This window comes from Lampetra fluviatilis, chromosome 4, assembly GCF_964198595.1.
Source record: "Lampetra fluviatilis chromosome 4, kcLamFluv1.1, whole genome shotgun sequence".
NCBI classification, from domain to species: Eukaryota; Metazoa; Chordata; class Hyperoartia; order Petromyzontiformes; family Petromyzontidae; genus Lampetra; species Lampetra fluviatilis.
Window position 1 is genome coordinate 815,651 of NC_136278.1, and position 19,763 is coordinate 835,413.

Genomic DNA, 19,763 nt, shown 5'->3' on the forward strand with positions numbered 1-19,763 from the left:
TTACAAAACCCATGCGCGTTATTGCCACGAGGCTGTTGTTAAAAGAGCAGTCGCAACAGGTGGACATGTGCCACTGTCATGCATGCGTTCCGTGAGTTGACCCAGCGCACTAATTACAGGCATCGTGGAGACCTGATCCTGAGCTGTGGTGACGGCATGGGGCCCCAATTTGTCCATCCTTCAATCGGATGCATTGGTTCTCATGTTTGTTATTGCATCAGTGTGAGTTGTGTACGCAAGGTGTTTGTTTCGTGTTGTGTCGTGGTGTTTTGTCAACGCAATGTGGCGCTAGCATTTCCCGCCTACATTCGGCATTTCTCCTGCATAGTATCTAATCCTCAGCCTGTGTGCACCCCCCCCCCACACCGCACCGCCCACAAAAGGTTGAAATGCTCTCATGCTGTTACACATACATACTGTCTCTCTTACTCAAGATATTTCGCACACATGCTGTCCCTCTCGTGCCTTCACATGCTCAGGCTGTCATACAGGGCCCCGTAGCCGAGCGGCGGGGCCTTGGAGGAGAGGCGGCGGAGTCGGATGGCGTGGAGCCACTTGGGTAACCCGGTCGCTCCTTCACCCTCAGCCTGGCTCCTTCGCCCAAACATCTCGGTGATCTCCAAAAACGTCCTGTAAGGAGATGGTCACAGGTTCACGGGGTCAGGGGTCATGGGGTTCAGGGAAGTGGGGGGAACTAATGACCCGTGGGCCAGACACCGTCTGCAACTTCATTTTAGACGTTCCGCAAAGACCATATGAGGCCTACCCAGAGCTTTAAAAAGTTCAGATCGCTCGAAGACTAAAGTAGATAGGAGACTAGCATCCTTAGTCATAGCGAGGGGTATACTGGATGTGGCGTGCCTGGTGCAGACATTTCCTGGGTCACCATCCCAGACAAACCCGGCTGAAAATTAAGCCATGGTTTAGGGTAGTGGTGGGCAAAGCCCATGAGGGTCACATGAGGCCTGCCACTTCAAACCGGCACGAACATCTTTGCCGCACTAATCGGGTACTAGAGGGGAGAATGTTTTTGCCCTGGCAATAACACCGTTTATAATTTTATCACCGCGCTCAGTCGCTTGTGTTACTGCAAGGGTGGCTCATTCACTCATTCACACCCTCACCCACGCACTCACCCACACCTCGATGGCACACACCTGTTGCGCGTCTCGGGAATCACCAGGTAGACGTAGATGGCCGTGAGGATGCACACGGTAGCGAACACCAGGTAGCAGTAGGGGCCCGCGCTCTCCTGGTGGCACCAGGGAGGGGGGGACATCGTGTGGGAATGAGTAGCGGTCAGCGCACTGCGCTACCAACCCGACAACCCGAGTTTAATTCTCACTCACGGCCAATTACAATCAAAACCGGTCGTGGGCTCTAACCAGGTCGACTCAGCCTCAAGTCGCGGTGACATCACCTCAGTGCTTGTGCCAGGCTAGGTATACTTTGAGGCCATGTGGGTTAACTGGCTGAGACGACTGGCAGATGTACCACTTGTGCTCCCAGATACCCCTCACCCCTCACGTGACACTGTTCCCCCTAAACCCACACATCCTTCTCACCCCACAGCTCACATCCTCACACCTCACCCCACACCACACATGCATCACACGGCCGCACCCTTTCCTCTCGCCCTCCCTCATCACCACCATCCCTCCGCACTCGCCTGCAGGAAGGGGAAGACGAAGCCCACGGTGAAGTTGGACACCCAGTTGAGGGAGCCCCCCACGATGTAGGCGGCCGGGCGGTGCGACTGCCTGAACAGCTCCGCCGTGATGATGAACGGGATCCCCGCTGTGGGGCCCGGGAGGGGGGGGGGGTGGAGGGGATACAAAAAAAGATGTGCAGACCCTGACCCCTGTCAGTGCGATGTCGCCTGACGCTGACCATGACACTGATCTTGACAGTGGAACGTGATGGTCAACGTGGACTGTGGAGATGGAGGGCAGCTCCAGGTCAGGGATGAGAGTGAATGACCCTGGGTTGAGGTACAATGATCAGGGGTCAATGGGTAGAGAGATCAGGGGTCAAGTACTACTGACCTGGTCCAATACAGAATCCGCCGATGATGCCCGCCACGCACGCCACGCTCACGTACGGCATCCACGACACCGTGTCCTGCGGCACACACGGGGGCACGTCTACAGCAACAACAACAACAGTTGCCATTCACCACAGAGTGGTGGTGACGTCAGCACGGCGCTTGTGTCAGGCTGGGTGCACTTTTAGGCCACGTGAAGTGTGGAAGGCTCACTGACAGGAGGTCACGGGATACTGGCAGTGGCACCACCTGTGCTTCCTACTCTGCCAACTTGCTGCGTTTCATCCGCCCGATCCTCCGCTAATGTTTGTGAGCATCGCTTCTCTGCCCTCCGTTATTGATGGAGCGCGAAGGCCTCCAACCACCCATTAGCCTCCTAATGGGTGGTCAAGATCAGCCTCGTCCACAGAGGAGGCTGATCTTGACACCTCTGGTGCCAGTTGGCAAGTCCACTCAGTTTCACATCCTCCTGTTCCGCATGTACCATATCTGCCAAATCTTCTCCAGCCCATGCCGCACCCGTGTAGTCCCCACTATCCTCTATCTGGCCAAACAGAAGCTACTTGAGCATGTGGTGGCTTGTCATGCGGGCTACGTAACCCAGCCAAAGCAGCCTCGCCTGCCAGAGGCTGATGGGACTGTGTTCAGATCCTTAACTAATCGGTGAGCTCCTCACACGATCCAGCCTGGTTAAACCCAGGATGGATCGTAGCCAGGTCAGCCTGAATATTTCTAACCGGCACAGATGTTCCTTGAAAGAGGTCCACATTTTGCAACCTTAGAGAATGGCGGGAATAACTTCGGCCGAAAAGACCCGGAGCTTCGTATGGAGTGATAGGTCAGATAACTTCCACAAACGCGCGTACACACAGGTACGCGTGTACACGCATGTATACACATCGGCGCACGGGCAAGTGTGTCCTCTCCCCGGGGGCGCCACCAGGAGGCGCTGTGACCACGCGAGAGAGGCGCGGCCACGGTGGAGAGGCGCTGCAGCCTGCAGCAGGGTGGGCGGTGGCAGCCACGAGTAGTAGCCCTAACCAGCACACCACTAGTAGTAGCCCTAACCAGCACACCACTAGTAGTAGCCCTAACCAACCAGCCACTGGCCCTAACCCCAGCTCCTCCGCGTTGGGTGTCTAGTGGTGGCGCTCGCGGCCCCGGCGGGCGGCACCTCGAGCAGCAGGGAGAAGGTGATCCCTGCCGAGCAGAGCCCCATGAGCACGAACCCCCCAATGAGCAACTTCCGTCTGCCCAGCCGCTCGATCGTGAGACCCTGGGACACGCGGGATAGACACGGGGGAGACATGCAAGGATGCACAGGGACACGCGGTGATACACAGGGACATACGGAAACAGGGAGATACACGGACACACGTGGACATCAGTCACGGCCCCATCTCTCGGTGGTGCTTAAAGGAGGAGGTGGTTTCGGAGACGAGAGGAGTTGATTGAACAAGATGGTTGTTGGAGGATTCATGTTTTTTATGTTTGTTTATGTGCTATGAGGAAGGGCCATTGCGCCGAAACGTCACCAAGTATATATTTTTTTCTTTAAAGGCCACGGTATTCCTGACAAATGCGTTGAGTTTGTTGTATAGGATAAGGTCGTTTATTGTAGATGATAGCTTAAAAGTTCGTTTAGGCGTTGACTTAAACGTTATGGGGTGATTTAGGGTTGTTTTCGGCATACATTAAGTTTTTGGGTTGGTACAGGGGTCACGAGGCTGGTTTTAGGGGTCACGAGGCTGGTTCAGGGGTCACGAGGCTGGATTAGGGGTCACGAGGCCAGCTTGTTTTGGTCTTTCTCACAAGTTGATCACGCTATCGGCGTCGCGTCGTCACGAATCCATTCCAGATCCCTTGGAGAACGGCCCCTTCGTGTTGGAGAACGGCCCCTTCGTGTTGGAGAACGGCCCCTTCGTGTTGGAGAACGGCCCCTTCGTGTTGGAGAACGGCCCAAGGAAGTGAATACTGCAGAGCTACCTCTGTGGTCCCCTAACGTGACCTCTGACCCACACAGGAGAGGGCAGCACTAGGATGCTGGCTGACGAAGGGGTGTCGTGAGGCTGGGTTCGGATCGATTCTAGACCACGAGGCTGCTTTGGGTGTAGTTCACGGGTCACCAGGATGGAGTGGAGGTCGGGGTGGGGGGATGGTTTAGGGGTCTCGGGGGGCCTCACCCCCAGCACCCCGGCGAGGATCTCGATGCCGCCCGTCCCCACCGTCACGTAGGACAAGTTTAGCTCGCCGATCCCCGCGCTCGCAAAGATGGAGTTCGTGTAAAACCAGATCTGCGGTGAGAGAGGAGGGCAAGGGGCGTGGGGTCGAAGGGTCACGGCTGCAGTCATTCGTTGGCAATCCGAGCAGTGAAAGCGACGTTTTATTTGAAAGAAACATCAACAACATGATCCTCAACGCTGGCCATGTCTGTTTGTCAGTCCCTCATTCATGGAATCGGCCAAACATCCCGATACAGCAGGACCCTCGTGACAAAGAGGGAGGCTTTCTATTGTAATAATTCTCCACAATAAGATCAACACAGTTCCTTCTGTAGAGTGGGAATTGAACCGATCCTGTTTGTCCTACCCTTGGAACGGAGAGAGGGGTCACGGGGACGTGGGGTCAAAGAGACCCAGAGGGTGCGGGGACACGGGGATACCTCCGGGGACGCGGGGTTTAGGGGACACGGCGACACGGGAAGAGTAACGGAGCCATGGGGAGATGGAGACATGAGGTGGCAGACTTAAGGGGGGGACTGGGCCAAGAGCACGTGGAGGTTCGGGGACACGACAGTACTTGGGCACAGGGACACTGATACGGCACTCAATCGGCACTGCGAAACAGGGGTTTAGAAAAACAGGAGCATGGTCATACGGGGTCCCAGGGAGACGGGGACCCAGGGGGAGAGGGAGAGAGAGACCCAGGGAGACAGAGACCCAGGGAGACAGGGAGAAAGGGACACAGGGAGACAGGGACCCACAGGGAGACAGAGAGAGAGAGAGACACACACAGGGAGACAAAGAGAGAAAGACACAGGGAGACAGAGAGAGAGAGAGACACACACAGGGAGACAGGGACCCACAGGGAGACAGAGAGAGAAAGACACAGGGAGACAGGGACCCACAGGGAGACAGGGAGACAGGGACCCTCAGGGAGACAGAGAGAGACACACAGAGAGACAGAGAAAGACACAGGGAGACAGAACCCACAGGGAGAATGATCACCGGGCCGGGAGCCTGGGGCGCCGCGCTCCGTGGTATTTTGGGTTCGTGACGAAGCGACAAGATGAGCGTGAAACACGGCGCGGCCTGCGGCTCCCCACCCCCTCTCCCCTCCCTCCATGAGACAAATACAAACGCTCTCCTCATCCCACAGATTCAATCGGCAGTAGACAACTATGGCATCTTCACATATCTGTCCTTCCACATTAAAAAGAATGAAAAAAAATGTTACACATCCCGTAAACTGCACAGCCTTTTCGGAGTGCAACATTTCAAGCGACATTTGGATCAATACAGTTTCGACGTGCGGTGTCTCATCAGCAGAGTCAAACTCTGGCTTCAACCAACGCTGGGTGAACTGGCAGATGTTTATCGTCAAGGACTCCACTCTCGTGCAAGGCGTTTCATTTCTCAGGGTGCTCCGGTTTCCTCCCCACGTGGATAACAAACACAACTCATCATGAATTGCGTAAAAATAAACTAAACTCTGAGCTATTGATTTTTTATTTTACCAGGTAAGGTCCACTAGGCTATTATACAGCTCTTTTCCAGAAGCGACATGGACACAAATGTTGTCTCAACGAAGTGGCTTATCACGTGGAACTGTATCGCGGCCAAAAACTCTGGACACATTTTGGTTCTAAATGGAGGAGGGAAAAAACCGGAGGACCCAGAGAAAAATCCTCGCGACCACGGGGAGAGAGACGCCGCAAACCCCAAATATCGAGCTCACGAGGCCTGGGTAAGAGGCAGTGGACGTCTCTCCTCGTCGTCAGCCAAGGAGGCAGCGCCCTCCTCATTAAGAGTCCCACGACTCAGCGTGGCTCTTGCGGATAGATGAGTACAGTAGGTAGATGAGTACTGTAGATGGATGAGTACTGTAGATGGATGAGTACTGTAGGTGGATGAGTACTGTAGGTGGATGAGTACTGTAGGTGGATGAGTACTGTAGGTGGATGAGTACTGTAGATGAATGAGTACTGTAGATGGATGAGTACTGTAGATGGATGAGTACTGTAGATGGATGAGTACTGTAGGTGGATGAGTACTGTAGGTAGATGAGTACTGTAGGTGGATGAGTACTGTAGGTGGATGAGTACTGTAGGTAGATGAGTACTGTAGGTAGATGAGTACTGTAGGTGGATGAGTACTGTAGATGAATGAGTACTGTAGATGGATGAGTACTGTAGATGGATGAGTACTGTAGATGGATGAGTACTGTAGGTGGATGAGTACTGTAGGTAGATGAGTACTGTAGATGGGTGAGTACTGTAGATGAATGAGTACTGTAGATGGATGAGTACTGTAGATGAATGAGTACTGTAGATGGATGAGTACTGTAGGTAGATGAGTACTGTAGATGGGTGAGTACTGTAGATGGATGAGTACTGTAGGTGGATGAGTACTGTAGATGAATGAGTACTGTAGATGGATGAGTACTGTAGGTAGATGAGTACTGTAGGTGGATGAGTACTGTAGGTAGATGAGTACTGTAGATGGATGAGTACTGTAGGTAGATGAGTACTGTAGGTGGATGAGTACTGTAGATGGATGAGTACTGTAGATGGATGAGTACTGTAGGTAGATGAGTACTGTAGGTAGATGAGTACTGTAGGTGGATGAGTACTGTAGGTAGATGAGTACTGTAGGTGGATGAGTACTGTAGATGGATGAGTACTGTAGGTAGATGAGTACTGTAGATGGATGAGTACTGTAGGTAGATGAGTACTGTAGGTGGATGAGTACTGTAGGTAGATGAGTACTGTAGATGGATGAGTACTGTAGGTAGATGAGTACTGTAGGTGGATGAGTACTGTAGATGGATGAGTACTGTAGATGGATGAGTACTGTAGATGGATGAGTACTGTAGATGGGTGAGTACTGTAGGTGGATGAGTACTGTAGGTGGGTGAGTACTGTAGATGGATGAGTACTGTAGATGGATGAGTACTGTAGATGGATGAGTACTGTAGGTGGATGAGTACTGTAGATGGATGAGTACTGTAGGTGGATGAGTACTGTAGATGGGTGAGTACTGTAGATGGGTGAGTACTGTAGGTGGATGAGTACTGTAGATGGGTGAGTACTGTAGGTGGATGAGTACTGTAGATGGGTGAGTACTGTAGATGGATGAGTACTGTAGGTGGATGAGTACTGTAGATGGATGAGTACTGTAGATGGGTGAGTACTGTAGGTGGATGAGTACTGTAGATGGATGAGTACTGTAGATGGATGAGTACTGTAGGTGGATGAGTACTGTAGATGGATGAGTACTGTAGGTAGATGAGTACTGTAGGTAGATGAGTACTGTAGGTGGATGAGTACTGTAGATGGATGAGTACTGTAGATGGATGAGTACTGTAGATGGGTGAGTACTGTAGGTGGATGAGTACTGTAGGTGGATGAGTACTGTAGGTAGATGAGTACTGTAGGTGGATGAGTACTGTAGGTAGATGAGTACTGTAGGTGGATGAGTACTGTAGATGGGTGAGTACTGTAGGTAGATGAGTACTGTAGGTGGATGAGTACTGTAGGTGGATGAGTACTGTAGATGGGTGAGTACTGTAGGTGGATGAGTACTGTAGATGGATGAGTACTGTAGATGGGTGAGTACTGTAGGTGGATGAGTACTGTAGATGGATGAGTACTGTAGATGGATGAGTACTGTAGGTAGATGAGTACTGTAGATGGGTGAGTACTGTAGATGGATGAGTACTGTAGATGGATGAGTACTGTAGGTGGATGAGTACTGTAGATGGATGAGTACTGTAGATGGATGAGTACTGTAGGTAGATGAGTACTGTAGGTGGATGAGTACTGTAGGTGGGTGAGTACTGTAGGTGGATGAGTACTGTAGATGGGTGAGTACTGTAGGTGGATGAGTACTGTAGATGGATGAGTACTGTAGGTGGATGAGTACTGTAGGTGGATGAGTACTGTAGGTGGGTGAGTACTGTAGATGGATGAGTACTGTAGATGGATGAGTACTGTAGGTAGATGAGTACTGTAGATGGATGAGTACTGTAGGTGGATGAGTACTGTAGGTGGATGAGTACTGTAGGTGGATGAGTACTGTAGGTGGGTGAGTACTGTAGGTGGATGAGTACTGTAGATGGATGAGTACTGTAGGTGGATGAGTACTGTAGGTGGATGAGTACTGTAGATGGATGAGTACTGTAGGTGGATGAGTACTGTAGGTGGATGAGTACTGTAGGTGGATGAGTACTGTAGGTGGATGAGTACTGTAGATGGATGAGTACTGTAGGTAGATGAGTACTGTAGGTGGATGAGTACTGTAGATGGATGAGTACTGTAGGTGGATGAGTACTGTAGGTGGATGAGTACTGTAGATGGATGAGTACTGTAGGTGGATGAGTACTGTAGGTGGATGAGTACTGTAGATGGATGAGTACTGTAGGTAGATGAGTACTGTAGGTGGATGAGTACTGTAGATGGATGAGTACTGTAGGTGGATGAGTACTGTAGGTGGATGAGTACTGTAGGTGGATGAGTACTGTAGGTGGGTGAGTACTGTAGGTGGATGAGTACTGTAGATGGATGAGTACTGTAGATGGATGAGTACTGTAGGTAGATGAGTACTGTAGATGGATGAGTACTGTAGGTGGATGAGTACTGTAGGTAGATGAGTACTGTAGATGGATGAGTACTGTAGATGGATGAGTACTGTAGGTAGATGAGTACTGTAGATGGATGAGTACTGTAGGTGGATGAGTACTGTAGATGGGTGAGTACTGTAGGTGGATGAGTACTGTAGATGGATGAGTACTGTAGGTGGATGAGTACTGTAGATGGGTGAGTACTGTAGGTGGATGAGTACTGTAGGTAGATGAGTACTGTAGGTGGATGAGTACTGTAGGTGGATGAGTACTGTAGATGGATGAGTACTGTAGGTGGATGAGTACTGTAGATGGGTGAGTACTGTAGGTGGATGAGTACTGTAGATGGATGAGTACTGTAGGTAGATGAGTACTGTAGATGGATGAGTACTGTAGGTGGATGAGTACTGTAGATGGGTGAGTACTGTAGGTGGATGAGTACTGTAGGTGGATGAGTACTGTAGATGGATGAGTACTGTAGGTGGATGAGTACTGTAGGTAGATGAGTACTGTAGATGGATGAGTACTGTAGGTGGATGAGTACTGTAGATGGATGAGTACTGTAGATGGATGAGTACTGTAGATGGATGAGTACTGTAGGTGGATGAGTACTGTAGATGGATGAGTACTGTAGATGGATGAGTACTGTAGGTGGATGAGTACTGTAGATGGATGAGTACTGTAGATGGATGAGTACTGTAGATGGATGAGTACTGTAGGTAGATGAGTACTGTAGATGGATGAGTACTGTAGGTGGATGAGTACTGTAGATGGGTGAGTACTGTAGGTGGATGAGTACTGTAGATGGATGAGTACTGTAGGTAGATGAGTACTGTAGATGGATGAGTACTGTAGGTGGATGAGTACTGTAGATGGGTGAGTACTGTAGGTGGATGAGTACTGTAGATGGATGAGTACTGTAGGTAGATGAGTACTGTAGGTGAATGAGTACTGTAGGTAGATGAGTACTGTAGATGGATGAGTACTGTAGATGGATGAGTACTGTAGATGGATGAGTACTGTAGATGGATGAGTACTGTAGGTGGATGAGTACTGTAGGTAGATGAGTACTGTAGGTGGATGAGTACTGTAGGTGGATGAGTACTGTAGATGGATGAGTACTGTAGGGTGGATGAGTACTGTAGGTGGACGAGTACTGTAGATGGATGAGTACTGTAGGGGGATGAGTACTGTAGGTGGATGAGTACTGTAGGTAGATGAGTACTGTAGGTGGATGAGTATGTAGGTGGATGAGTACTGTAGATGGATGAGTACTGTAGGGGGATGAGTACTGTAGGTGGATGAGTACTGTAGGTAGATGAGTACTGTAGGTGGTATGAGTACTGTAGGGGGGATGAGTACTGTAGGTGGATGAGTACTGTAGGTGGATGAGTACTGTAGGTGGATGAGTACTGTAGATGGATGAGTACTGTAGGTAGATGAGTACTGTAGGTGGATGAGTACTGTAGGTGGACGAGTACTGTAGATGGATGAGTACTGTAGGTAGATGAGTACTGTAGATGGGTGAGTACTGTAGGTGGATGAGTACTGTAGATGGATGAGTACTGTAGGTAGATGAGTACTGTAGATGGGTGAGTACTGTAGGTGGATGAGTACTGTAGATGGATGAGTACTGTAGGTAGATGAGTACTGTAGGTGGATGAGTACTGTAGGTGGACGAGTACTGTAGATGGATGAGTACTGTAGGGGGATGAGTACTGTAGGTGGATGAGTACTGTAGGTAGATGAGTACTGTAGGTAGATGAGTACTGTAGGTGGATGAGTACTGTAGATGGATGAGTATGTAGGTGGATGAGTACTGTAGGTTGGATGAGTATGTAGGTGGATGAGTACTGTAGATGGATGAGTACTGTAGATGGATGAGTACTGTAGGTGGATGAGTACTGTAGGTGAATGAGTACTGTAGGTGGATGAGTACTGTAGATGGGTGAGTACTGTTGGTGGATGAGTATGTAGGTGGATGAGTACTGTAGATGGATGAGTACTGTAGATGGATGAGTACTGTAGGTGGATGAGTACTGTAGATGGATGAGTGTACTGTAGGTGGATGAGTACTGTAGGTGGATGAGTACTGTAGGTGGATGAGTACTGTAGGTGATGAGTACTGTAGGTGGATGAGTACTGTAGGTGGATGAGTACTGTAGGTAGATGAGTACTGTAGGTGGATGAGTACTGTAGGTGGATGAGTACTGTAGTAGATGAGTACTGTAGGTGGATGAGTACTGTAGGTGGATGAGTACTGTAGATGGATGAGTACTGTAGGTGGATGAGTACAGTAGGTGGATGAGTATGTAGGTGGATGAGTACAGTAGGTGGATGAGTACTGTAGGTGGATGAGTACAGTAGGTGGATGAGTACTGTAGGTAGATGAGTACTGTAGGTGGATGAGTACTGTAGGTGGATGAGTACAGTAGGTGGATGAGTACTGTAGGTGGATGAGTACTGTAGGTGGATGAGTACTGTAGGTGGATGAGTACTGTTAGGTGGATGAGTACTGTAGGTGGATGAGTTACTGTAGGTGGATGAGTTCTGTAGGTGGATGAGTACAGTAGGTGGATGAGTACTGTAGGTGGATTGAGTACTGTAGGTAGATGAGTACTGTAGGTGGATGAGTACAGTAGTGTGGATGAGTACAGTAGGTTGGATGAGTACTGTAGGTGGATGAGTACTGTAGGTGGATGAGTACTGTAGGTGGATGAGTACTGTAGGTGGATGAGTACTGTAGGTGGATGAGTACTGTAGATGGATGAGTACTGTAGGTGGATGAGTACTGTAGGTAGATGAGTACTGTAGATGGTGTGAGTACTGTAGGTGGATGAGTACTGTAGATGGGTGAGTACTGTAGGTGGATGAGTACAGTAGGTGGATGAGTACTGTAGATGGATGAGTACTGTAGATGGATGAGTACTGTAGGTGGATGAGTACTGTAGATGGATGAGTACTGTAGGTGGATGAGTACTGTAGATGGATGAGTACTGTAGATGGATGAGTACTGTAGATGGATGAGTACTGTAGATGGATGAGTACTGTAGGTGGATGAGTACTGTAGGTGGATGAGTACTGTAGGTGGATGAGTACTGTAGGTGGATGAGTACTGTAGATGGATGAGTACTGTAGATGGGTGAGTACTGTAGATGGATGAGTACAGTAGGTGGATGAGTACTGTAGGTGGATGAGTACTGTAGGTGGATGAGTACAGTAGGTGGATGAGTACTGTAGGTGGATGAGTACTGTAGATGGATGAGTACAGTAGGTAGATGAGTACTGTAGGTGGATGAGTACAGTAGGTGGATGAGTACTGTAGATGGATGAGTACTGTAGGTGGATGAGTACAGTAGGTAGATGAGTACTGTAGGTGGATGAGTACAGTAGGTGGATGAGTACTGTAGGTGGATGAGTACAGTAGGTAGATGAGTACTGTAGGTGGATGAGTACTGTAGGTGGATGAGTACAGTAGGTAGATGAGTACTGTAGGTGGATGAGTACAGTAGGTGGATGAGTACTGTAGATGGATGAGTACAGTAGGTAGATGAGTACTGTAGGTGGATGAGTACAGTAGGTGGATGAGTACTGTAGGTGGATGAGTACAGTAGGTAGATGAGTACTGTAGGTGGATGAGTACTGTAGGTGGATGAGTACAGTAGGTAGATGAGTACTGTAGGTGGATGAGTACAGTAGGTGGATGAGTACTGTAGATGGATGAGTACAGTAGGTGGATGAGTACTGTAGGTGGATGAGTACTGTAGGTGGATGAGTACTGTAGATGGATGAGTACAGTAGGTAGATGAGTACTGTAGGTGGATGAGTACAGTAGGTGGATGAGTACTGTAGGTGGATGAGTACAGTAGGTGGATGAGTACTGTAGATGGATGAGTACAGTAGGTGGATGAGTACTGTAGGTGGATGAGTACTGTAGGTGGATGAGTACAGTAGGTGGATGAGTACAGTAGGTGGATGAGTACTGTAGATGGATGAGTACAGTAGGTGGATGAGTACTGTAGGTGGATGAGTACTGTAGGTGGATGAGTACTGTAGGTGGATGAGTACTGTAGATGGATGAGTACTGTAGGTAGATGAGTACTGTAGGTGGATGAGTACAGTAGGTGGATGAGTACTGTAGATGGATGAGTACAGTAGGTGGATGAGTACTGTAGGTGGATGAGTACTGTAGGTGGATGAGTACAGTAGGTGGATGAGTACAGTAGGTGGATGAGTACTGTAGATGGATGAGTACAGTAGGTGGATGAGTACTGTAGGTGGATGAGTACTGTAGGTGGATGAGTACTGTAGGTGGATGAGTACTGTAGGTGGATGAGTACTGTAGGTAGATGAGTACTGTAGGTGGATGAGTACAGTAGGTGGATGAGTACTGTAGATGGATGAGTACAGTAGGTGGATGAGTACTGTAGGTGGATGAGTACTGTAGGTGGATGAGTACTGTAGGTGGATGAGTACTGTAGATGGATGAGTACTGTAGGTGGATGAGTACTGTAGATGGATGAGTACAGTAGGTGGATGAGTACAGTAGGTAGATGAGTACTGTAGGTGGATGAGTACAGTAGGTGGATGAGTACTGTAGATGGATGAGTACAGTAGGTGGATGAGTACTGTAGGTGGATGAGTACTGTAGGTGGATGAGTACTGTAGGTGGATGAGTACTGTAGGTGGATGAGTACAGTAGGTAGATGAGTACTGTAGGTGGATGAGTACAGTAGGTGGATGAGTACTGTAGATGGATGAGTACAGTAGGTGGATGAGTACTGTAGGTGGATGAGTACTGTAGATGGGTGAGTACTGTAGGTGGATGAGTACAGTAGGTGGATGAGTACTGTAGGTGGATGAGTACTGTAGGTGGATGAGTACAGTAGGTGGATGAGTACTGTAGGTGGATGAGTACTGTAGATGGATGAGTACAGTAGGTAGATGAGTACTGTAGGTGGATGAGTACAGTAGGTGGATGAGTACTGTAGATGGATGAGTACTGTAGGTGGATGAGTACAGTAGGTAGATGAGTACTGTAGGTGGATGAGTACAGTAGGTGGATGAGTACTGTAGATGGATGAGTACTGTAGATGGATGAGTACTGTAGATGGGTGAGTACTATAGGTGGATGAGTACTGTAGATGGGTGAGTACTATAGGTGGATGAGTGAAGTGGACAGGCGGAAGCGGCAGATATCAGGGCTGAGGACACTGCCGGGCAGTGCTGATGGCGGTAGGATGGACTCGTGGCGCACGGTGTGCGCATGTAGCGGTGCGTACGTATGGGTGTGCGTGTACAGATGTGTATCTGTGTGTGTGGGTGTGAGAAGGGGTTTGTATTACGTGTCGGTGTGTGTGTAATATTGAGTAAGTCCAGGCACGTAATCGACCCAGCCTCAAATGAACATCGCCACTGGGGAGACAAAGGCGGCCGGGCGTGGTGCTGGCCACCCACCCCCTTGTGTGCCGTGCCGGCCTTCATAGGTTGCCACTCGCTAACAGCACGTGCCCCAACAGTCCGTTGAGGCTTTCGGGGAGGGGGAGGGGGGGTGCTCACAGGGCGCGAACATCCAAACTCCACACGTGGAGACGCCCGATTCGGGGATCGAACCCAGGCGGCCTCCCGCTGCGAGGCGCGGGCGCCGCACGTGGAGCGGAGCTCACCGCGTCGATGCCCGACAGCTGCATGCCCAGGTTGATGACCGCCACGGACAGCAGCTGCCAGCGGAGCGAGCGGTCGTGCAGGAGGCCCCACGCGCCCACGCAGCGCACGCCCAGCAGCGACTGCTGCTCGGTGCGCATCTCCTGCATCTCCGCCTGCACGTCGGGCGTGCCGCGCAGTCGCACGAGCGCTGGGGAGGACAGGGGGGGGGGGGGTCGGGGTGAGGGGGGGGCACACCACGGGTCGCACCGCCCGCACCGCCGCGTCCGTTATCGAGCGCCCGCGAGAGAGGGCGACGCGCGCGCGCCACGTGCAATGCGCCGCGCGCCATCGATGTTGTTGATATCCAGGTGAGAACTCGAAGGAGACCAGCACGAGTCTCGTTTGTAGGAGTGACCTGGTGGCATTCGTCCGCCAGTTGTGGGGAGACAATGGCTGCGTGTGTGTGATCCCAAAATGAGCAATCTGTCGGGTGAGCTTCGAATTGAGCAAAATTGGACCCTGAAGCCGGCACAACTGGGTCGACTCATGGCCCATGCTGTCACGGGATCTATAACATCCGCTGTGAAGCAGGCGGTACACCCGCAGTACACCCGCAGTAATAACCGGTGCGGCCTGCCGGATTCGAACCGCGAACCTCTGCACCGAGCTGCGATCGCGCTGTCGCTGCGTGACGTCACGGCGCTCAATGCGCAGCACCTCCCACCCCTCCCCCCTCTCCCCCGGCGTCTCAGGGCCCCGGGCTCCTCTCACCTCGCCTGGCGGACACGGGGTCCCTACAATCGATGAGGAGGTATCGGGGACTCTCCGGGAACCAGGGCAGCAGCATGGCCTGGATGAAGGCGGGTACCACGATGAGGCTCAGGACCAGCGGCCACGACTCCTCCTGACTCGCGCACGCACGCAGGGCATGGGGTCAGGTGTGAGGGCTGCCACACATCTCGAAGACACCACGGTGTCAGACATGGGCCTTCCACGTGTTCCTAACACGTGCCATGCAGTTAATCGGTGGGGGGGGGGGTTCCATGGATTTCAGATACACGCAGATGTGTGAACGCACCACGATGTTAGACGACTTCTGTGGATTTCTAACACATATTCCGGGTGAATATACCGCAGAATGAAGTGCTTCCTCGGATTTCTAATCCCACCCACCGGAGCGTCGTTGATGGGGGGGTGGGGGGGGGATAGAGAACTGAAATGACATTTCTATCCCCAGGTGAGATGTGGGCGAGAGGGCTTCCGCGGCTTTCCGCTCACCTTGCCGAGGACCTCCCTGAGGCCGAAGAACTGCGCGAGGAAGACCCCCAAGCAGATGAAGACGGAGGGGACGAGCCCCATTGAGCCGCGCAGGTTCTTGGGGGCGACCTCGCCGAGGTACATGGGGACCACGCTCAGAGCGATTCCTGGTGGGGCACGGGGGGGGGGGGCGGGGGTACACACGGGGACAATGCAACAACAACGCAGCCACGTGGGGGTCATGGTGAGAACATTGCCCAGAAACGGAGATGATGGGGACACGGGGGGGGGGGGGCAGCAGAGCTGGAGGGGCTCCCGTGGATTCATTTGTAGGGGTCCCGGTGGGGATCCATACGGGTCTCTCGTGTGAGGGGGGTGATCCATAGGGGTCTCGTGGACTGATCTGTGGGGGGGGGGGGGGGTCCCGTAGGGGTCCCTTGTGTGGGGGGGGGGGGTCTGTAGGGGTCTCGTACCCGAGTGGACCCCCGTGACGAGGCGGCCCAGGATGAGGATCTCGAAGGAGCGAGCGGCGCTGCTCGCAGCCATGAGGGCGCCGGCCAGGAAGACGAGGAGCGAGCTGTAGGCCAGCGTGCCCTTCCTGCAGCCACCACCACCACCACCACCAGGAGATGATGGTGGTGTTCGTTATATATGTGTGTGTGTATATATTTATAAAATATAAAACAAAAACAGAGCAAATAACAAGAAGCCCGCTGGCACGGGGACACGGGGACAGGGGGAGAGGGGACACGGGGACACGGGGATATGGAAACAAGGGTACCTGCCGAGCCGCGAGCAGAGGAACCCCACGAGGCAGGACCCCGTGAGACCCCCGATGGCGAACACGGAGACGGTGAGGGAGTAGAGGAGCGTGAGGCCCTCCGTGCCGAGCGAGGCGCCGTAGCGGCCAGCCCAGCTCGAGTTGTAGAACGTCTTGATGTACTGAGACACGGGGACACGTGAAGACACTGAGACACGGGGACACGTGAAGATACTGAGACACGGGGACACAGAGACTGGGGGACACGTGAAGACACTGAGACACTGGGACACGTGAAGACACTGAGACACGGGGACACGTGAAGACACTGAGACACGGGGACACAGAGACTGGGGGACACGTGAAGACACCGAGTTATGGGGATACGGAGACACGAGGGAGATAATTGCTGCTACGTGTAATCGCAATTTGAGTAATTTTCGAGTTAGTAAAACGTGAACCGTGACGCCGCAGGCACACACGGGGGTCCACTCGTCTCCAACGACGTCACCGGCTCCCCCTCTCGTCGTCCACCGCGAGTGAAGCAGACGGCGAGGGGCGGCAGTATTAACCGGGGCGGCCCGCCCGAGCCGAACCGCGCACACACCGGTCACGCGGCAAGCGGCGTAACGCGTCGCTGTGACCCGCGGCGCGGACCTCACCTCGGCCGGCGCGTTCACCACGGCCAGGTTGTAGCCGTAGAGCGCGGAGGAGCCGAGCGACACGAGCAGCGACAGCGAGAAGAGCGACCACGTGAGGCGCTGTGGGGGGCAGCGAGACAGAGGGGGGGAGCAAGGGGGGGGGGCAGCGAGAGGAGAAGTCAGGGGTGAGGGATGGGATGGGAGGGCAGTTAGGAGGGGGCATGGGGTGGGAGGGCAGGCAGAGGGGGGCAGCAACAAGGGCAGGGGCAAGGCCGGGTAGGGGGAGGAGGGCAGGGATGGGAGATGTAAGAATCGTCGTACCGATGCTTCCATCTTCGTCGACACGAACCGCTGTGTCGCGAGGGCCGTAGTCCGTCTGTGTGATGCTCAGATTGTTCTTTCAGATTGTTATTTCAGATTGTTATTTCAGATTGTTATTTCAGATTGTTATTTCGTACCGTACAGAGCAGGGGGTCTTGGGCCACTGCGATGTTTGGGCAATTTGGTGCCCTCCCACTGAAGCGACCAGGCCACATGGCGTTTAAAGTGTCGTCTCCAACTCACTCCCACCTGGACTTCTCTGGCCTCTCTCTCTCTCTACTGTGAATAAGGGCCATTGCCCGAAACGTCGCCTATCACGTACTTTGTTGTTGTTGTTGTGTTAAGGCCACGCTGTTGTTGTGTTGCGTTTGTCCCGGTAAAAGTCGTGCGTGAGGACATCGGAGAAGGCTGAGACGAGCCGTGGCTCCGCACAGATCGCGTCAAGAGCCACCTTGCTGCGCTGCCCACGTCTCGCCACACTCGGAGCCCCGCGGGGATTTGGAGTTGAACAAATCTGTGCGTGACCCACCAACCCGCGCCTCCACGGCGCTGGATCCCAGCGAGCGCAGGACGGGGGGAGATGGTGGACGATGCTGATGGTGGTGTAGACATGAGTGTCGACGGTGATGGAGACGATGCTGATGGTGATGGTGGTGTAGACATGAGTGTCGACGGTGATGGAGACGATGCTGATGCTGATGGTGGTGTAGACATGAGTGTCGACGGTGATGGAGACGATGCTGATGGTGATGGTGGTGTAGACATGAGTGTCGACGGTGGTGTAGACATGCTTGTCGTAATGATGATGATGGCGAGGATGATGATGTGGAAATGATGTGCGTTGAACTTCTTTTGCACCGTACGTTGCCAACCGTGCTCACTCGACCCGCTCGCCTCGGTGATGATGACAGTCGTGGACAATGATGATGATGTTGTTGATAATGGGGTCGATAGTGCTGATGGCTATGATCGTGTTGATATTGACAGTGATGATGATGTTCAAAGTGATGATGACGCTGGTGGAGTCGCCACTCACCCCGTTGGTCTCCGTGAGTGTCTCCGAGGTCTCCAGAATGCTGTCCGACAGGGAGCCCATTGCCTCCTCGCCTGGAGTCCAACCCGCGGTCCTCAACTCTGGGGACTCGCCGCTGAGTCCCCGTGTCCCTCCCCCCCTCCCCAGTCCCCTCCCCAGACCCCTCCCCCCTCCACCACTGAGACCCCTCCCCCCTCCCCAGACCCCTCCCCCCTCCCCAGACCCCTCCCCTCACCACCACCGAGACCCCTCCCCCCTCCCCAGGCCCCTCCCCCCACCACCACCGAGACGCCTCCCCCCCACGCGCAGATCTCAACCCCCCCTTCCCCCACCGCTCAGCCCCAACCACTCCGGAGTTTGAGTGCTGTCAGAATCAGAATGTTTATTTATTCGGCAGGAATCCGATGAGCTATAACGCTCGTTGCCGCAGATGTCAATCCCGCACACACAGCCCCCCACACACACACAAACACACACACAGACACACACACACAGCCACACACACACACAGCCCCACACACACAGACACAAACAACAACCGCCATTCGCCACTAAGTGGCGGTGACTCACCACGACGCTTGTGCCAGGCCATGTGCACCTTGAGGCCACGTGAAGTGTCGAACGCCCGCTGGCAGGAGGTCACGGGGCAGACCCAGGTGCCACGGGTAGACTGACTGAGATGACCGAGATGACTGGCTGATGCACCACCTGTGCCCCCTACTGTACCAACTTGCTGTGCTTTAGCCACCCGGCGCTCCGTTCGTTGTTGTGAGCGTCGCTCCTCCGCCCTCCGTTGTTGTTGGAGGGCGACTGCCTCCAACTGCCCAGGAGCGTCCTTCACGAGCCTCCTCCACCGAGGCCGATCTTGACACCGCTGGTACCAGTCATCGGCAAGTCCACTCAGCTCCACGTCCTCCTGTACCACATCACTCCATCTCTTCTCTAGCCCGTGCCGCGCCCGTTTAGCCCCCTCGATCCGGCCGAACAAAAGCTGTTTAGGCATGCGGTGGCTGGGCATGCGGGCTACATGACCCAGCCAACGCAGCCTTGCCTGCCGGAGGAGTTCACCGATGGGACTTTGCCCAGATCTTTCAAGGATTTGTGAGCTCCTCACACAATCCAGCCTGGTTAAACCCAGGATGGATCGTAGGCAGGCCAGCCTAAATGTTTCCAACCGGCGAAGATGCTCCATTAGGGGGGTCCACGTTTCGCAGGCGTAGA

General features: G+C 52.7%; 1 protein-coding gene across 1 annotated transcript; it reads right to left on the reverse strand.

Annotated features, from left to right (window-relative positions):
* Positions 1-428: 428 nt before the first annotated feature.
* On the reverse strand, positions 429-18,605 carry LOC144931241 (solute carrier family 2, facilitated glucose transporter member 5-like). The gene is made up of 13 exons (XM_078855045.1): positions 18,546-18,605; positions 17,210-17,308; positions 16,569-16,729; positions 16,261-16,385; positions 15,809-15,954; positions 15,302-15,434; positions 14,551-14,738; positions 4,228-4,338; positions 3,219-3,320; positions 2,046-2,121; positions 1,670-1,797; positions 1,158-1,252; positions 429-630 (listed from the first exon to the last, which is right to left on the reverse strand). The coding sequence occupies exons 1-13, from the start codon at positions 18,603-18,605 to the stop codon at positions 468-470; spliced, it is 1,587 nt and encodes a 528-aa protein (XP_078711171.1). The 3' UTR covers positions 429-467.
* Between the last annotated feature and the right edge of the window lie 1,158 nt (positions 18,606-19,763).